Below are 19,811 nucleotides of genomic sequence, written 5' to 3'. Positions count from 1 at the left end.
CTACTTAGGTTAATAAATAGTGATCTGCAGTATTGTTTTAATGACAGAAAATGGTTGAAGCAGCTCTTTAGAGTTGTATCTCTGTCCTCTGTTATTGTTGTGTCTAATTTACATTTATTCATTTAGCAGACGCTTTTATCCAAAGTGACTTCCAAGAGAGAGCTTTACAAAGTGCATAGGTCACTGATCATAACAACGAGATAGCCACAAAACATTGCGAGTAGCCAAAACATGAAGCACACATTGTGAACAACCAAAGTAAGTGCCAAAGGGAAGAACCATAAGAGCATGTAGTTAAACAAGTTACAATTAAACAACATGAACTGCTATAAGTGCAAGTGTACCTGTGGAAAAAAAAAGACAAGCAACAATAATAAAAAACAATATATCACAGCGAGTACAAACAATTTTAACCCTTGTGCTGCCTTCGGGTCACATGACCCAAAGGTTCATAACGAACCATCGTTGTGTTTACCCAATTTTACCCAATACAAAAACAAATAAAAATTATTTTCTTTTAACCATCGCAATGTGGGGGGTCTGAGACAGCCCAACGGTTAAAAGAAAATGATTCACTTTGTTTTGGTATGCGGTAAAGTTGTCGCAATACGACGGTGGGTCACAATGACTGATGGGTCAGAATGACCCGAAGATAACACAAGGGTTAAATCAGTTACCACTAACCACAAGAGCAACAAGTCTCTGAGCAAGAGTCATTGTGATTCTTGAGGGAACTAACATCGGGTCAAGCGAACCATTCCTAAGTACCGTTGTACTCCCGGAACAAGTGCGTCTTGAGCCTTTTCTTGAAGGTGGAGAGACAGTCAGTGTCTCTGATGGAGGTGGGGAGTTGATTCCACCACTGGGGGGCCAGACAGGAGAAGAGCTTGTGTTGGGACCGGGCGGTCTTGAGCGGTGGGACCACCAGGCGGTTGTCTGAAGAAGACCGTAGGTGACGGGTGGGGGTAAAGCTGCAGGAGAGACTTGATGTAGACGGGTGCAGTCCCGTTCACTGCTCGGAAGGTCAATACCAGGGTCTTGAATCTGATACGGGCCATGATAGGTAGCCAGTGGAGAGAGATGAGGAGCGGGGTAACATGGGAGCGTCTGGGTAGATTGTAGACCAGGCGGGCCGCTGCGTTCTGAATCCTCTGAAGAGGGCGGGTTGCACATGCTGGGAGACCAGCGAGCAGCGAGTTGCAATAGTCCAACTTGGAGAGGACAAGTGCTTGGACTAGCAGCTGGGTGGAGTGCTCAGACAGGTATCTCCTGATCTTCCGGATGTTGTAGAGGGTGAATCTACACGACCGGGAGACCGCAGCAATGTGGGCCGTGAGGGAGAGCTTGTCGTCCATGGTAACCCCAAGGTTCCTGGCAGAGGATGAAGGGGTCACCGTCGCAGATCCCAGGGTGATTGAGAGATTGTGGGAGATGGAGGGTTTAGCCGGGATGATGAGAAGTTCTGTTTTGGCGAGGTTCAGCTGGAGGTGGTGCTCGGTCATCCAGGCGGAGATGTCTGTGAGGCAGGCCTCAATCCTAGCTGAGATCCCCGGATCGGTCGGGGGGAACGACAGGTACAGCTGCGTGTCGTCAGCGTAGCAGTGGTAGGAGAAGCCATGGGGTCCAAGGAGGGAGCCCTGTGGGACACCAGTGGAGAGCTGGCGAGGGCCTGACAGTTTGCCTCTCCAGGAAACCTGGTAGGAACTTCCCGACAGGTAGGATGAGATCCACTGGAGTGCAGTGCCAGTGATGCCCATCTCAGAAAGTCTGGCGAGCAGGATCTGGTGGTTAACCGTATCAAACGCTGCAGAAAGGTCCAGCAGAATGATGACGGATGACCTGGAAGCCGCTCTGGCAGACTGGAGGGCAGTGGTGACAGAAAGGAGGGCAGTCTCTGTGGAGTGGCCAGTCTTGAAGCCCGATTGGTTGGGCTTCTGCTGACAACAAAGCAAGATAGATGTGTAACAGTCTGTCAGCCTCACAGAAACGGCACATACATGAAAGAAATGCAGTATTTATTGAATATTGAGAGGAAAAAGTTGCTACAGACAATACCCTGATGTTTACTCATCTTTGATGTTGTGAGGGACTGACCTGTGCTTGCACACAAACACACAGAAAGTAAGGATCTTACAAAAGGCCATGTGATTGAAACAAACTTCAGTTAGTTTGCTTCAAGGTGAGTGAGTCCCAAAGGTGTGATGACCTTGCAGGCCCTGTGAATGTTAATTTACAACTCAGCAGCCATTAACATTCCCAGCGAGCCCCTTCTATGTCATCATTTTACAGGCTCAAGGAATTGGGTGTTAAGGCCGATTTATACTACTTCGACTCCGTTACAGACAGACGGACGGAGTTGGACGGATTAGTTGAATTTACACTACTCCGAAAGCTGTGGGTGCTGAAAACAATTCACCGCCAGAAGAGTAGGTGGCGCTGCACTGCGATGCTAGCTAGGTTATCGAAAAGTCGGAGCAAATTTACAAATTAGCCGTTTCATCAATAAAATAAGCACATTTTCAGCAACTACACTGCCCATTTCTCGTCACATTTTAATTTAGATGCTAATTTGATGTACTTTTTATCTGAAATATGAATTGTAAAAACTTACAGCAATGGCGGTCAAAGGATTTTTTTTGTCTTGTTGGTCACGGCAACCCCGCCCCTGACGCAAGCGGTTCTTAATACGGACCAATCACAGCCAAGGGGTATCCGTAAAATGACGGACGGACGGATAGTCAGGAAAATCAGGAGGTGCACGTAGAGCTCTCTGAGGAGCTCTCAGAGAGCGTTCCACATTGGAGAGGGCGTTCCCTGTGTCCGTCTCCCTGAAAACTGAGTAGTATAATTCGGCCTTTATCCCTGAGGCCTGTTCCATAAAGGCCGGTCAAAAAAAGCTGAACAAAGTCCCAAAGCTGACTTGAATTAACCTAATAAGTCAGTCGGGGCTAAAGCGGTTCCATAAAGGCAAATTCTAGTTCACGAAATCCAACTAATCAGTGGCGGCTATTCAATAGAGGGCACTATTGTCCTCACGCTCTCAACGAAGGCAGTCGCATTTTTTTTCCCTCTCCTCCCCCTGACTTTCCCTGCTTGCTTCCCTGCTTGGCTTCTATCGTATTGTCTAGTTATTCACAGAGAAATGCTCTGAAAGTTTCAATCATTTGGATAGTTTTTGAAGATACTCAAAATCAAATACTTCGGACAGGGGCAAAGTGGATTGACTACAACCACAAAAAGGAACAACCTGAGAGGACTGAAGCCCAAGGAGAACAGAAGTATTTTGGGCTGCCCTCCAAGACTGACCACAGGCAAGCAAGCTAAAGCTTGTTCCCTGTAGAACTATGGCTTGTAATGACTGCAAACAACTTACTCGGAGGATAGTCGAACTGGAGCTAAGAGTCAGAACCCTCTTAGATATCAGAGAGACCGAAGACTTTATAGATTCCATGCTACCTAGCCCGGAGGCTAAGCTACCTGCCAATGAGCCACCCTTGGAACCAGCTTTCTCTCCACCGGCCGTTGGACCGGATGAGTCATGGCCTGCTCTCGGCGCTAAACCAAAGAGGCCTAGCGCCGCTTCTACCTTCATCGGAGATAGGACTGTCACCAAGGATAAACAGCAAAAAAAGCGAGGCAGAAACTCTTCCCGCATCACCTCTCCTCCTGTCACACTCAGAAACAGTTTCGAACCACTGGGAACTTTCTCTCCCTTGTGTGTGGAATCCAAGGCGAAGAGGCACAGGAGTGCTAGCCACACAGCTAACAAACATGAAGGGCCCAGATCGCTGACACACCATGATGGTAGCTACTACACACATGCAAATCCAACACATCATCGTCTGCTGCGACCGGGAGTCACCCATTTCACTCCAAGCCCCTCTCGGACCACTCGGGGCGCTGTTCGACCCCCTATCAAGCCTAATCAGACAACAATATCACAGGATTATCAAGATCCAAGGTATGCTAAGACTACCCACAGCCCATCAACACTTAGAGAAGCTAACACTGCTAGCACTATAGAATCTACTGCTAGCACTAACGCAGTGGCTAACCTAGGTCCTATCATTGCTAACCCAAATAAGATAAGAACTGGCCCCGCAGCTACCGATAAGGCAAACGCTAGAAATGCAAACACAACACCACATATGGCCACTATCTTGATTGGAGATGCCATGACAGCACATGTTAAACTGGCAAAGACAGAAACTATTTGTCTTAGCAACACATCTGTCGAGGAACTGTTGTCAGAGGTACAAACAATCCTCAACAATAAACCAAACAACCCTAAGATTATCATCCACACTGGCTCGTTTGATATCCTACACAAGAAAACTGGCACTGAGATACTTAAAAAACATTTCACCCAGCTACTGAAAACACTCAACAGATATCAAGATGTATTCATCAGTGGACCGATTGCATGCTTTCGCAGAGGAAAAGAAGCCTTCAGTCGACTACTATCTTTCAACACATGGTTGGCATCTGTCTGTCTGACACACAAACTGAGATTTATCGACAACTTCAATGTGTTCTGGAACTGTGCAGACCGTTTTCAAGCTGACGGACTCCACCCAAACCGTAGAGGATCTCGACTACTAACAGCAAACATCAATCACGTGCTCCTGACCACAAATCAAGCTTCTCTCCCTATCCCTGTTGTGTCTAAGCTGACTGACGCATCCCAAACAACCTCCCATGGAACAGAACAGAACATTCAAACAGCCTCCTGCAAGGACATGGGCCCTGCACAGATCTGCACCCCCCGGATGAATTCCCTTGTGATGGAACAGCTCAGTGACAGAGACTTTCCCAAAGAAAAGCTACACTAGGACAGCCACCATGCTATTTCATTAGACATACCGGTCATCATCACAAACAGAAAATTGCATGGTAAAATGCAAGGTTACAAACCTGAAACTAGTGTTAGAAGTCACAGAACTATCCATATTCTTCCAACAGATTTATCTACCCCTGTTTTATCTGTTAATACCCCACAGATGAAACTGGCCATTCTAAATGTTAGATCACTAAATAACAAAACATTTCTAGTTAATGATCTGGTCAAAGAAAACAACTTAGACTGCATCTGTCTAACAGAAACCTGGCTAAACAATGACACGGCAACAGCAACTTTGATAGAAGCGTGTCCGCCCGATTACAGCTTTCACCAAGTTTCTAGGAAATCAAAAAAAGGTGGAGGAGTCAAAATGTTGTTCAAAATCACTGAGCTAGGTGAATTCACATCATATGAATAACTTGCTATAGAGCTCAAAACCGAATCAATACTTTTTGTTATTATATATCGGCCACCCAAGCACTCGCCAATATTCATACAAGAATTCTCTGAACTATTATCACTATGTGTCACTAGATATGACAAAGTAGTTTTAAACAGAGACTTAAATATCCAAGTAAATAAAAAAGCAGACCCAATAACTATTGAGCTCTTAAATCTCCTCGACAGTTTCAATCTAACTCAACACATAACAGACCCAACACACCGGCACGGAAACACACTAGATCTAGTGATAACAACTGGACTAAATATCAATAATATTTCAATAACTGATCTACCCCTCTCAGACCATCATTATATACTTTTTAATGTGGAAATTATCCTAACAAAAAACAAAAAATAATTCTTAATCCATAGAAGATATTTAGACGATACAGCTGTGATGACATTTTCTGAACAATTTGCTCTATATGAGCCGACTAATCATGATTGCTCTCTGAATGAAATGGTAGAGAACCTCAATGATGCACTATTATCTGTGTTAGACTCTGTTGAGCCACTGAAAACCAAAAAGAAGTACACAAGCAGAACCTCCCCATGGCTGAGAAATAAAAATGTTAGTGAAACGAAAAGAAAATGCCGTGCAACAGAGAGAAAATGGAGGAAAACAAAGATCACTATCCACTACAATATCTACAAAGATACACTAACCACCTATAACAAAACCATCCGTCTAGCAAGGAGAGAATATTTCTCCAACATTATTACAGAAAATGCCAGAAATTCCAGAGTTCTTTTCTCCACCATTGACCAGCTGCTAAACACTGTCCCTGCCCCACCTCCATCCTCAGCAGTTAAATGTGAAGAGCTTGCTTTGTTCTTCAAGAACAAAATAACTTTGATCAGAGCTAGTATTATTAATAGTGGGGTCGAAACTGACATTAGTAGATTCTGCAACGTAACCATGAGCACATTTACCTGTATCACACTTAGTGAACTTTCCAAAATTGTCAACGAATCTAACTCCACAACCTCAGATATTGATCCTATACCCACAACATTCTTTAAGCGAGTGTTTGATAGTGTCTCAGGTCCGGTGCTAGAGATTATAAACACATCCCTTAGAACTGGTGTCTTCCCAGATGCCTTCAAAACAGCTGTTGTAAAGCCCCTATTAAAGAAACACAAATTGGATAACAGTCTACTTGCAAATTACAGACCAATATCAAACCTTCCATTTATTAGTAAAGTACTGGAAAAGATAGTTTTAGTCCAATTAAATTATTTTCTTGAAGAAAATAACATCCTGGAAGTCTCGCAGTCAGGAAATATCACAGTACTGAAACTGGTCTCACCAAAATAATTTGCGACCTCAGACTAAACTCTGATGCAAATAAAGTCTCTATCCTTATCCTGTTAGATCTCAGTGCAGCATTTGATACCATTGATCACAACATCCTAATCAATAGACTGGAAAAGTTTCTTGGGTTCACGGATAGTGTATTGAACTGGGTGAAATCATATATCACAGGAAGGAAGTTTTATGTTAGTTTAGGTGACCATAGGTCCAAGAAACATGAGAACTGCTACGGGGTTGCTCAAGGAAGCTGCTTAGGTCCATTACTTTTTTCTCTTTATATGTTACCACTCGACGTCATAATCAGAGAACATAACATAGATTTCCATAGCTATGCGGATGACACACAACTATATATATCCACTGAACCCAACGATGCAACGGCCATCAATTCCATTACCAACTGCCTGTTGGCAATAAACAAATGGATGAATGATAACTTTCTTAAATTAAATGAAGACAAAACCGAAGTCCTACTATGTGGCCCCAAATCCAAAAGAGAGATGCTTATTAAGAATCTTGGAGGCTTAACCCCCTGTCTTAAACCAGAGGTGACGAGTCTCGGTGTAATCCTGGACTCAGATTTGAATTTCAACTCTCACATTAATAAAGTGACCAAAACAGCTTTCTTTCACCTGAGGAATATAGCAAAGGTACGACCATTCATAAACCAAAATGATGCAGAGAAGTTAACCCATGCTTTTATATCCAGCCGGCTGGACTACTGTAACGCACTTTTCACTGGTCTTCCCAAGAAAACCACTGAAAGACTACAGCTCATTCAAAATTCTGCAGCTAGATTATTAACCAAAACTAAGAGGAGAGAACACATTAGTCCTGTCCTAGCTACTTTACACTGGCTCCCTGTTACCTTCAGAATTGACTTTAAGGTCCTTTTCCTCACATACAAAGCTCTACACGGACAAGGACCTAGCTACATTGCTAACTCCTTTATAAACTACACACCAGCTAGAACACTGCGAACATCAAATGCAGGCCTATTAGAGGTCACCAGAAGCAGTCATAAGAAGATTGGTGATTCGGCCTTTGTCAATTACGCCCCAAAACTATGGACCAAATTACCCATAAATATTAGGGAAGCAAACACTCTAGACATTTTTAAAAGACAGCTTAAAACCTACCTTTTTACCGAAGCATTTAAGTAATTTTTATCTCAAAAGGGTTTTCCTACTTTTATTAGTTATATTATTGTAGAATCTTGGTTTAGTAAATTTGGGTCATTATTTGACTTGCTATTTTTACTTTGTCTAGGTCAGAGTTGGCGAACTCTGATAGCGTACAAGAACTCTGGTCGCGTATTTAAGTATTTAAACAAAGTATTTAAACAAATATGTAAAACAATCTGTATTCTTGATCTGAGGCAAAGGATCTGTTAACAGAGAATACGGCCCATACTCTTGACCTGGGGAAAGGATCTGTTAACAGAGTGTATGGTTTTATATATACAGACCAGGGGTGAACCAAATGTATATGTTACTTTTAAGACGCATGTTTAAAGTGGTTTTCTCTCTTGAACAGAGATCTTATTGGGATTTTTATTTTTGTTTGAATTGTTTATCACTTGTATTATTGTTTTTATTGATTTTATGTAAAGCACCTTGAGCTACAATTCTTGTATGAAATGTGCTATATAAATAAAGTCTTACTTACTTACTTACTAGGGCGCCGCCCTCCCTGGTGAAAAGTGTTTTACATTTTAGTTTTTCATGTAATATTTTTCTAAACAATAACTACTCATTTTAAAGGTCCTGTAAAGCAAATTCCATGAGTTGCTTCTCATACACATGTGAAATTAGTTCCTGAAAGAATGTGCAAAAGCGTGAAAACTTTGTCGCACTGAAATGTGGAGTTAGACCATTGAACAGCTTCTCTTCCGTTTTCAGCTCAGGTTTCCAATCTACATCACAGCGACCTATCTACATCAGATCACAGACGGTTGCATTCTGTTACTCAGCTGGTACGATGCAAAGACAAAGTAATTAACACAAAACACTCAGAGACTGTAGGTAGGTCTGTTCTGATATCTGCAATTGATTTAGCTTAGCTAGCCCCCCCAGTCTCAAGCAGAGAAGACTGCTGATTTTCTCAGTATTTCGTGCCTGATTTAATATACTTGTCTGTGTTTTTTTCCCCATTCGAAATTGGATGGGTGTTAACAAAACATTCTTTTGTGGTGTGATGAACTTAAAGGGGTCATTGATTGCAGAACCAAATTTACCTTGTCACAGTTGAATAATGACAGTTCAGTGAAATGGACATACAGTGAATCCCAAAGTCCATGGACACCTCTTTCCTATGCAAATCTCACAATTAAAAAATTTAGCTGTAAAACGGTAGGTTTTGAAAAAGGCCACCTTTTTTGGCTCTGGTCTGTACCTTTGTCACGCCCCAAAATTTGCTGCGCGCTGTTCTGTGTATTTCCACATAATTACAAAGAAGAAAGTTTTTCTAGCATATTGAAAATGGATGCAGTGTTCCAGGCTGTACAGGGAATGCTGACACTTTCCAGAGTCTTCCTAAGGAACCAAACACTCGACGGGCTGTGATGTTTGTCTATGAGAAGATCCCTGTGCAGTTAGACCCTCAATTACACATTTACTCTAACTATTTCACCGAGGACAGTTTTGAAAACCTGGGACAATGAAAGCATGATTTGCTATGAAGCTGTTGCTGAAAAGAGTTGCTGTTCCAACCTTATGTTCATCACAACCGCAAGCTGTAGTATTATGTTGTTGCTAACAGTTATTAGCAATGCTAACGTATCCTGCCTGTATCTAGAATCAGTAGAATGTGTTATGATTTGTTTATTGGCAATGGGGCTAACGTTATTTCATGCTCCTGACTGTGTTTCATTCAAATAAATAACCTGTGTTGTCATGTAAATCTACAATTCAAGATGCATGTTTGTCCAGATCTATTTTACAGCAAGATAGCTAACTAGAGCTAACTGAAGCTGAGTTGAATCACGATAGTTTGTTTGCTAAGCTGTAGTGCTAACATTACCCACCTAAGTCGATCCTGTTTGCTTCGACAACAGAAGTGGAAACAACTAACGTAATCATTTCAAATGATATCTAGTCAATCTGTTGAAGTGTTGTGTAGACACAATATATTTATTTGTACATTTTTATTTCAAGTCTCTGTCTTCTTGTTTCAGTGAGTGCTGTTGGCCGTGTTGCATCTTTGCTCCACAGCTTCACTCGTTGTAACCAACCAATTAGTGCGCAGCTCATCTATATATTCATGAGCATACCATAAAAGGAGAAAACCTAGCGTTTTTTCTCGGGACAAATTCAATGGAAGCATCAGGGGGCATAGAACAGCACCCGGGCCATTTTCAGGCCAACCAATGTTACATACCCTATTCGGAGACCTTAAGGAACAGTGTGAAATACCCCCAAAACCCAGTCAATCACCCCTTTAAAACTCATTTTCAAATCCACTTTACAGGATCTTTAAGCATGACTGTTTTAAAAAATACACAATAACGTGGTGTATATATATGTATACACATTCTGTTTTGGGATAAATTTGCTTCATGCTCAACATCTTGGCCGATAGAAAAATCGCTCATCGAGCGCCAACCAACCTGCTGGCGGTAGGTTAATTGCTGACCGTTGCTGACACGATATTCCATTGCAACACATATTTAGCCAATCAGCGTCCTCAAAAATGATGCCTAAAGGGCGCTGAAATAATCGCCCCAAGTAGAGTCTACAGTGATTGTGCAAGGGCCTACGTTACGTTATTGAAAATGATGACTCAAGACACCGGACTTCAGTCGTTCTCAAATATCTTCTCCAAAATCCTTTTGAGAGGAGAACTTAAGTGGAGAAAATAGAAATAAAAGATCTTGGCCCAGATCAACCTGACATCAAAATTACTCAACAGGCGAGCGAATATTCTCTTGAAATCTTGTCTCTTGAAATAATAGTTTTGTTGTGTTTACTAATATTACAACATTAATCATTATTAACATTAATATTTCTCTAAATATTTTTACACAATGCTCACCAGTGGCCAGTTCACACACACTGTCACCAATAAGCAACAACCGTGTCCCATAGCAAAAGGTTGCGTGAGTTTTGTAGCTTATATTAGAGTCAGTAGCCTATTATTGGCCTGCGGGGCTGTGATTGGAATACGGAACTGGAGCTGTCCCTGACAGGACATATCAAAATCACCCATAATTCGGGATGTCCGGGACAATTCGGGACGGTTGGCAACCCTAGCCCAGATGTCTGTGGTTTTCAATATTTCTGAACTGAATGTAATGATAATATTTATGGTCCACAAATGTGGACATTTGCCTGTAGCTGTGTGCATTAATTAAATAATTACAATTTCACAGAGCACTTGTATCCTGCAGTTTGTGTTCAATTGTATTAAGATGCTTACTGAATTGACTGAATATTTCACAGCCCCACCTCAAATAATTTTCACCAGCCGCCACTGCAACTAATTCAAGTCACATTCAAGAAGTCAAGATACTTGCGGGTGCACCCTATTCTTAAGCAACCCGAAAGGGTAGTACATGGATCATATTGATCCATCACGGCAAAACACAATGTTCACGGCCACATTCCCGAAAGAATGTTCTCTTTAAGCCGCATAGTATGACAGCTCCACCACTTCATCAAAATAAAATGACACACTATGATTGGCATTAACGATAGGCTATGTAGGTCAAAGTCCTTTTTTACAGACCATGGATTCATTCATTGATTTAAAAACATACACCTTCTAAACACATATAAATTGACTTTTTTGACATTGTTTGAAATAATTAGCCTACTATTAACCAATACATTATCCAGTAGCCTAACTTTTTAACATGGTTTTTGTGTCGGGAAAATGGAGGATAGATGTATGGATTTAGGTTTGTTTTGCAATTGTAGGCTACTGTTAACTATTATGTAGTTATGATAATTATACTGGGATAATTTAGATTGAGATATATGTAGCATCTGCCTAAACATTTTATATCACAAACCAGCGTTGTACTACTTGAGACCGGTCTTGGTCTCGAGACCACATTTTGAAGGTCCCGGTCATGTCTCGGAATCGACCACATTTTTACTCGGTCTTACCTTACAAAAAGAAGTATACATCAAGTTTAATTAAGTATAAAAAGTATACTATTATCGTGGTACTTAAAGTATACTAGCAGTGTACTTATTTATATACTATTTTTGTTCTAAGTAAACTGAATTGGCCCACTTTTTAGGTCACTTAGTACACTTTAAAGTACACTTATAGTGTATTTGAAGTTTACTTGTGAATACTGTAAAGTAGCCTGTGTAGTGCACTTTTAGTTTATAAAGTATACTTCGTAAAGTACCTCAAAATATACCTTTGAATACTCTAAAGTAACCTGTGTAGTGCACTTTCAGTTCATGAAGTATACTTCCTAAAGTACCTCAAAGTAAACTTTGGAATACTTTCAAGTGCACTTTCAATTAATGTAAGTATTTCAAGAAGTAAACTTAATAAATGTCCATTTACTATGATTTACTAATATATTTAAATGTTTAGGGGCCCCTAAAAGTCTCAGATCTTGCGTCACTTGACAAGAACTGGAGCCCTCGCCAAGTGACACTGCAGATTATTAGCTGAAAGAAGCTATTTACTGTGTATGCACTCACGTTATAATAATCCAGGTCTTCTTATCAAACCTAGCAGTCAGTTAATTCATGGTTACGATGGTACATTTTACATTTGTAAAGTTACATTTGTATTTCGAACAAACGGCAAATTTATCAGCAAATTTTAACACTATTTACCGCCTTGCATCATGGGAATTGACCAGCCAATGAGCCACGCTATCTTCATTTTTTGACGTCGTTATTTCGTTCTTCAGTCAGTTTGAAAGTATAACCTTCAAATGCATAATGCAACCCTTCTGTCTGCTTCTTTCTCAAGTAGCATTTTTGTTTTTTACATTAATACTCCAATTGATAATTATTAGTATAGTATAACAGTATAGGGCTTCAAAATGCATAGGCGGAAATCCCGGGGGGGACACGACACCCCCATCCTGGGAAAAATAGGATTTGTCACCCCAGAATAAATCACTGTAAACATTAGGACATTTAAATAATATTAATAATATACATTTAACTTATTACAATTTAGGTACAGCATGTGTTACAGCAGTAATTTTGGTGCCTCCTCAGGAACTGCTCTTGAGAAAATGTCATATAATTGTCCCCCCAAAAATTGATAACAGATTTCGCCAGTGTCAAAATGTTTTGGCAGTAATTAAGGTTACATCTTCAGTAACCAAAAAGATTCAATGTGCAATGCATAATAGATTTTCCTAGACATGAATAATTAGAATATACAAGATGGATCAAAAATGTTTTACTTGTAATGTACTTTAAAAGTATTTTGACAGTTTTTGCTGTATAATAAAAGAAAACATACATCTTACTCCAGAAGACATTTTGTTTCTAAGCATGGCCTACTTCTTGTAAGTATATCAAAAGTCAACTATTTTCTAAGTATACTTCTTAAAAGTATATCAAAAGTGAACTATTTTCAAAGCATACTTAATAGTATATCAAAAGTGAACTATTTTCTAAGCATACTTCTTAAAAGTATATCAAAAGTTGACTAAAAGTGTACTATCCATTTTCAGTACACTTACAGTATACTTTAATATACTTTTTTTTGTAAGGGTTGTCTCGGACAAAGATGACTCGGGATTTTATTTCAAGACCGGTCAAGACCACAACTGCAGGGATATCACTAAATTGCCTGTGCATTGTTTAATTTATTTGTTAATATTATTACAGTTATTGGATGTAAAACGTCACGCTTCAAATGCAACCAATAACTTTCATTTCTAATTTGAAATTACCCATCACCCCTCCTCGCACCCCAAAAGTGAATGAGGAAGATTGGCACTGGCACTAGGCCTACATCAAACTTTTACCGGCATTTAGAAAGAAAACATTAAAAAAGGTCATCTAGGCATAAGTGACGCTAGCAAAGCTAGCTACCTAACGTTTGCAATGTGCCTCTGTACAAAAACTCTTCAGAAAAATCTTACCCCATTACACAAAGAGATTTAGCTAGTATTATATATGTAATATGTAACAACCTACTGTAGGCTATGTTTCAGGGCAACGGGCGTTAGTTTCATTTGCTTGCCAGATTTTGTTTGTGATAACGAGCCAGGCCACATAAAGCAATGTAGCTATTGATGAATATAAAGTTATCAACGTTTACTCATGTCAGCTGCACCTCTCCCGATTTCATGATGTTAAGTTAAATGCCGCGGTACCGCGCTCCTTCACCTGGGTGAAAGAGAGATGTGAAAGCAGAGACCGAGTACTAATGCGCCTCTAAGAAAAAAGAAAAAAAACCTGACTTTTGCCTTGCCATAAGCACACGGCACTACTTTAAGAGTGCTAAATCCATCCATCATCTGCTGCTTTTCCGGGGGTCGGGTCGCGGCACTCTAGTGCTAGAGTGCTAAATGTTATTTCAGATACAGTTACAGATCAAATCTAACTTATTACGTAGTCAAACCCTACTGCTTGTGTATTTTGAGTGGTCTGGTCTTGACCCGTTCCTTGGTCTTGGTCTAGACTCGGTATCGCCCTGGCTTGGTCTTGGTCTTGACTCGTTTTCGATCCCTTAAAGTCTTGGTCTTGTCTCGGTCTCGATACAATCTTTTCTTGGTCATGACTTGGTTTCGGTTTAGGTGGTCTTGACTACAACACTGTCACAAACTACCAGCCATAAGTTTAACGTAGGCTATGTAGGTTTGTATAATTTTGAAATTATTGTTTATTATTGTTTAATGTATTAAATGTTTTATTTATTGAAGTAGATTTTCTATATTAAACTGATAGCGGTAAAAAACAAAGTCTGTGGTGAATCATCGTTTTCCCGTTTCGTCAGTGTTACAGGAAGGTCTGGTTAAGCACCAACACGGGCTAAGCCTGACAGTTAGCCCCGGACCAGGCATAAGTTTCCATGGTAACTAAATAGAACTGCCTTTATGGAACAGAATCAACTGGAAATGAGTCAGACTGACTGACAAAAGCTTGTATTTTTCGGTAAACTTGCTTTATGGAACAGGCCCTTAGTGTCATCCCAAAAAGAGATATAGCTGAAGATGTAATCATTGTCAGTCTGTAAACTATGTCTTATACCATTTATGTTGACAATCTTGAAATATACTGTAAAATGTTCAGTAGTTGTCATTAACAGTCTTGCTGCTGCTATTAAATTATGAGAATGGTTATTTTGGTATGAGTGATTTGTCAAATAACGATTGTTTTTAAGTCATTACTGGTATTCAAATGGAACCCAATGATAAACATCACTGACTTTGTCTGATTATGTCAATAAAATTGTAATTCATTAGGACCTGGACATTGTTTTGTCAAATGTCAATTTAGACAATATGATATAAACCTAACTACAGCAGTATAATAAAAACTTTTAGCGTATTCTGGGTTTGTGTTAACTTTAGCAATGTCCACAATAAGAAGTTTGAGATAAGTCTGAAGACAGATTGAATAGCAGGACACAGAGTGTAACATATACATCCTCCAATCTACACACTGTTGCTGTGGTCCTCTCACTCTGTGAACTTTGTGTCTGTGTGGATAATGCGTGTGGGGGTGGGGGGATGGGAGGTTATGCGTCTGTGTCCACACAATGTGTGAAGAAACCATGAGTGTGTGTATCTATGTAATCTTTGTACATCTGTTAATATGTGAATGTCTGTATCAAATCTTGAACGCCTTCTCATGAAACTGCAGCCAGCTGAGAGGCTCTGTTCAGAATTCCAGCCATGTCAACCTTCTACGTTGCTTCCACCAGTCTGCACATTCACTTAGGAAGCCCAGCCACAGACAAAAAGGCAGAAATCCATGGGACCAAGGCCAGAAAGGAGCCTTTAAACCAGGGATATGGCTGGAGCAATACCTGGGTCTTAATCTGTGGCTGTTATATTGTATGTCCCTATGTGTGTTCTGACTTTGCTAGCTACCTCAGTCAACTGACTACTAAGGCAGGTAGCCAGCAGCCACGTTATCCCTTAGCCACTCCCTGTCTCCCTCTCCTCTGCTAACCCTATGCCTATCCCCACTTCCATTTGGGCTAAGCCTCTGCCTCCCACTCTACCATCCCCCTCAGGTCCTACCTTGAGTGAAGCCTCTTGCTGGCCGGATCCTGGTCCACGCTGTTAGCTGACTGAGCCATATGGCTAGGATTGGGACTGCCTTCTCTAGTTGAAGTCCCAGTAACAGATATCTTCACTTCACTCCTAGCTGCTCAAAATGTTTGCTTATTTCCCTGCCTCCTTCCCAGCTTTCTCACACACACAGTCTTTACAGACACAATCTCTCTCACCCTTTTATTTTCTCTGTATTTCCCTCTCTCGCAGCAATGGCAGCTATTAAGGAAGTGAGGTATTGTGAAAACAAATCACATAAAGCAAGCCCCTCCCCCGCAGCTGACATCACCGGTCAGAGTAGTGTGTGTGTGAACAAAATGTTGACTGGGAGAGGAACAATTATCTTGAGGCACATCCACACACACACATCCACACCTTTTGTCACACTACCTTTCGTATCTTCTTTCCACCGTCCCAAAATAGGCAAAATTACAAATGTTTGAGTTGATGATTTAGTATGATAATGGTTCCTGTTTAAGAACCGGTGGAAGAACCGTCGAAGAAGCACTTTTTTTTCTTTAATCACTGCTGAGATAATCCTTCTTGCTAAGCTAGCACTCACATGTTCTCATTGACTGTATGTATTGAGATGCCGTCGTGGTCGTGCTAGCTAATCATTCGGGTATTTTGCACATTTTAAGTTTATTGTGCAAGGATGTATGTTATAAAATTATTTGACTGTTAAGTAGAAAATAAATGGTGATACGTCATCAAAATAAGTGCAATATGGATATATTACACTGTAAAAAAAACTAATCAAACTCGCTAAATGTGACTGGGTCAAAGTAATAAGCATTTGAAAGAAAGATAGTAATTTTAAGTTATTTAAATTGGGTAAAACCAGCAAAGCTGTGAATTTTGTTAATTAAAACAATGTATTTTATTTGCTATCTAAAATCCTATGTTAAAAAGGGTTACAAAGTGAGACAATGCAGATAAGGAAATATGGGTTATGCATTATACTGTACAAGTTAGTGTTTTTCATAAATACGTGAATGCATTGGTAAAATGTGTTTACATAATTACATTTCATTGAAATCACTGGGCTAAAATGATATATTTAGCAAAATTAGACATTTATTTTGGAAGTAACTGTAGTTATCTGTTGTTAACTATGTTTAGTTATTTTTCAATTTGAGAAGATACATTTATGTTGTACAACACCTTTATATGAATCTTCAATGATTCTAGTGAGCCTAATTGCAATTGCATATAAGAATCTGGACTATAACACCTGTTTTGCAAATACAGGTCAGGTCTTTTTTTGAGAATGAGGAAAAACTATGATGAGATGATCCATTGATGGCGAACCTCCCAGTCGAATTCTGAGCCTCTCATTCAACGGATCCTGTGGTAGGATTGTGTCAGTCCCACTGACCGACACCAACGAGAGCCTACTTTGGATACAATTCCTGACTTTTGACTATTTTCCCTGACCTACTGACTTGAACATCGATCGACGTTGCAAAGCAACACTTTCCGGAAAGAACATTTTCTAAAAGGACAGTTTATTTTATTTTATTACTTATTTGGGCCCATAGGTATTGTGCACTCTTGTAATATTGCTCCAACTAAAGTTTACATTCAATTACAATTTTCTGTGTCATCTGGTTATTGCTATACTCTCAGCTCCTACAAACCTAGAGGTCCAGACGTGTACATACCTTGAAGTGGGTTACAAATATATGAGAGAAAACAATGGTTGTGCTTGCCAAAGGCTTGAGAACACCCAATTATATATACTGTATTAGGCTACAGTGTCATTTTGTAAAGTTTTGGATCGGTGGTGTGCCGCAAGATTTTTCCAATGTAAGAAATGTGCCATGGCTCAAAAAAGGTTGAAAGACACTGTCATAGACTACCTAAAGAAAACAGATGTCAGAAATAGTTAGCCGCAATTAAAGGGGTCATTGACACATTTTATAGGGTATTTCACACTGTTCCTTAAAGGGGCGATTGATTGCAAAACGGATTTTACCTTGTCATAGTTGAACAATGACAGTTTGGTGTGTAAAATAGACATACAGTGAACCTAAAAGTCCATTGAAACCTCTTTTCTATCAAAATCTCACTTCTCACTACTATTTTGAAACTGCAACTTGCAAACGCTAGCTTTTTAACAGTGCAACTTTTGACGTCACAAGTTGCAGCATCAACTCTGTCACGCCCCAAAATTTACATTTACCCGCCCTCTGGTTTTCTGGTCCAGGAACATAAACGGAGGTCGCTTTTTTAGCTAGCTGTGCGCTGCTCTGTACTTCCACAGGAATTACAAATAAGAAAGTGAATACGTTTTCAAGATATTGAAAATGGAGCGCCGTAAATGCAGTGTTCCAGGCTGTACCGGGAATCCTGACACTTTTCACCATCTTTCCAAAGAACAAGACACTAGACAGGCATGGCTGTTTTTTTATCTATGGGAATATCCCTATTTATTAACGCTGATTTGCAAGGAATGCAAGAACAACTAGATAGCGAAAACACCTAGACTGTAGGCATGTAAACTGGTTTAGCTTGCTAACGCAAGAGCATAGGTAGAATGTGTGATGATTTATCCTAGTTTATTGGCAATGGGGCTAACATTATTTCATGTTCTTGACTGTGTTTCATCCAAGAAATAACCCCTGTTGTCATGTAAGTCTACAATTCAAGATAAATGTTTGTCCAGATATATTTTTCAGCAAGATAGCTAGAGCTTACTGAGTTGAATCACAATAATTTGTTTGCTAAGCTGTAGTGCTAACGTTACCCACCAAAGGCGATCCTGTTTGCTTCGACAACAGAGGTGGAAACAACTAACGTAATCATTTCAAATGATATCTAGTCAATCTGTTGAAAACAGTGTTGTGTAGACACAATAGATTTGTTTGTTAGTTTTTATTTCAAGTCTCCACCTTCGTTGTTTCAGTGAGTGCTGTTGGCCGTGTTGCCTCTTTGCTCCGCAGCTTCACTCGTTGTAAACCAACCAATCAGCACGCAGCTCATCTATATATTCATGAGCATACCATAAAAGGAGAAAACCTAGCATTTTTCCCGGGAAAATTTCACTGGATGTATCAGGGGGCATAGAACAGCACCCGGTCAATTTTCAGCCCAACCAATGTTACATACCCTATTCGGAAACCTTAAGGAACAGTGTGAAATACCCCCAAAAAAGTCAATCACCCCTTTAAGGTCTCCGAATAGAGTATTGTTACGACCCCTGTCATTGTGTGCCGCTGTGTGTGTTCTGTTGTACTCTCCCCGTGTTTTTGTCCCCTCCCCTTTATTTGGCATCGCTCTCCGTTCCCTTGCACCCTTGTCGGGGTTTGTTAGCCACAAAAATCCTGTATTATATTTATTTCCTTGTGTCCCGTGTTCCCTTTATATCGTGTCTCTTTCCTTGCTCATCTGGAGGCTAGCAGTGTTGCATGTCCCTTCCCCGCCCTAGGCGTCTACATCTAGGGAGGGTATGTAACAAATGGGGGCTCGTCCGGGATCATTGATTATACTATTACCCTACTTGTGTTAGGAAAGGATTTCGTAGTATCAGGGCCACTCCTGTTGTGTGTTGGGCCATGGCAGCCCGAGCCCAAGTTGTACAGGATTTCCTGGGCGTGCCATCCCTGGCATTGTTAGAGCAGTGCCGCATTCTTGACTTGTGCACCATAGCAGCGCACTTTGATATTTCAGCACCGAAACAAGCGATCAAATCGGAGTTGCAACGTTTGGTTTGGGAGGGGTTGGTGGAGAAGGAAGTGCTGCCGGTATGGCCAGGCGTAGGTATCGAGCTAGCTCCGCCAGATGAGGAAGTTAAGCTAAAAAACCCTCGTACTCTGCCACGGTTTTTTCCCTTGTCCCCTACTACAGGCGGCTCAAGCACGAGTGAGGCCGTCCTGAGGGTTCGTATAGCCCGTCTTGAGTTGGAGCAAAGGGATAAGGAACACGCAAGACAGGTTGAAAGCACTTTCCGATTAGAGGTGCGCAAGCTAGAGTTGGACGCGGAAGTAAAGTTCCGA

General features: G+C 40.7%; 1 protein-coding gene across 1 annotated transcript in view; it reads right to left on the bottom strand.

Moving 5' to 3' along the window:
• The window catches only part of gpsm1b (G protein signaling modulator 1b), a 152,648-nt gene extending 136,595 nt beyond the window's left edge, over positions 1 to 16,053 (bottom strand). The window contains exon 1 of the mRNA XM_062484704.1: positions 15,781 to 16,053. Within this exon, the coding sequence (XP_062340688.1) occupies positions 15,781 to 15,839 (59 nt within the window). The 5' untranslated portion in view covers positions 15,840 to 16,053. The remainder of the gene's footprint in view (positions 1 to 15,780) is intronic.
• Positions 16,054 to 19,811: the final 3,758 nt, after the last annotated feature.

Source organism: Osmerus eperlanus, chromosome 18 (genome assembly GCF_963692335.1).
Source record: "Osmerus eperlanus chromosome 18, fOsmEpe2.1, whole genome shotgun sequence".
Taxonomy (NCBI): Eukaryota; Metazoa; Chordata; class Actinopteri; order Osmeriformes; family Osmeridae; genus Osmerus; species Osmerus eperlanus.
This window is presented reverse-complemented; position numbering and strand designations above follow the sequence as displayed.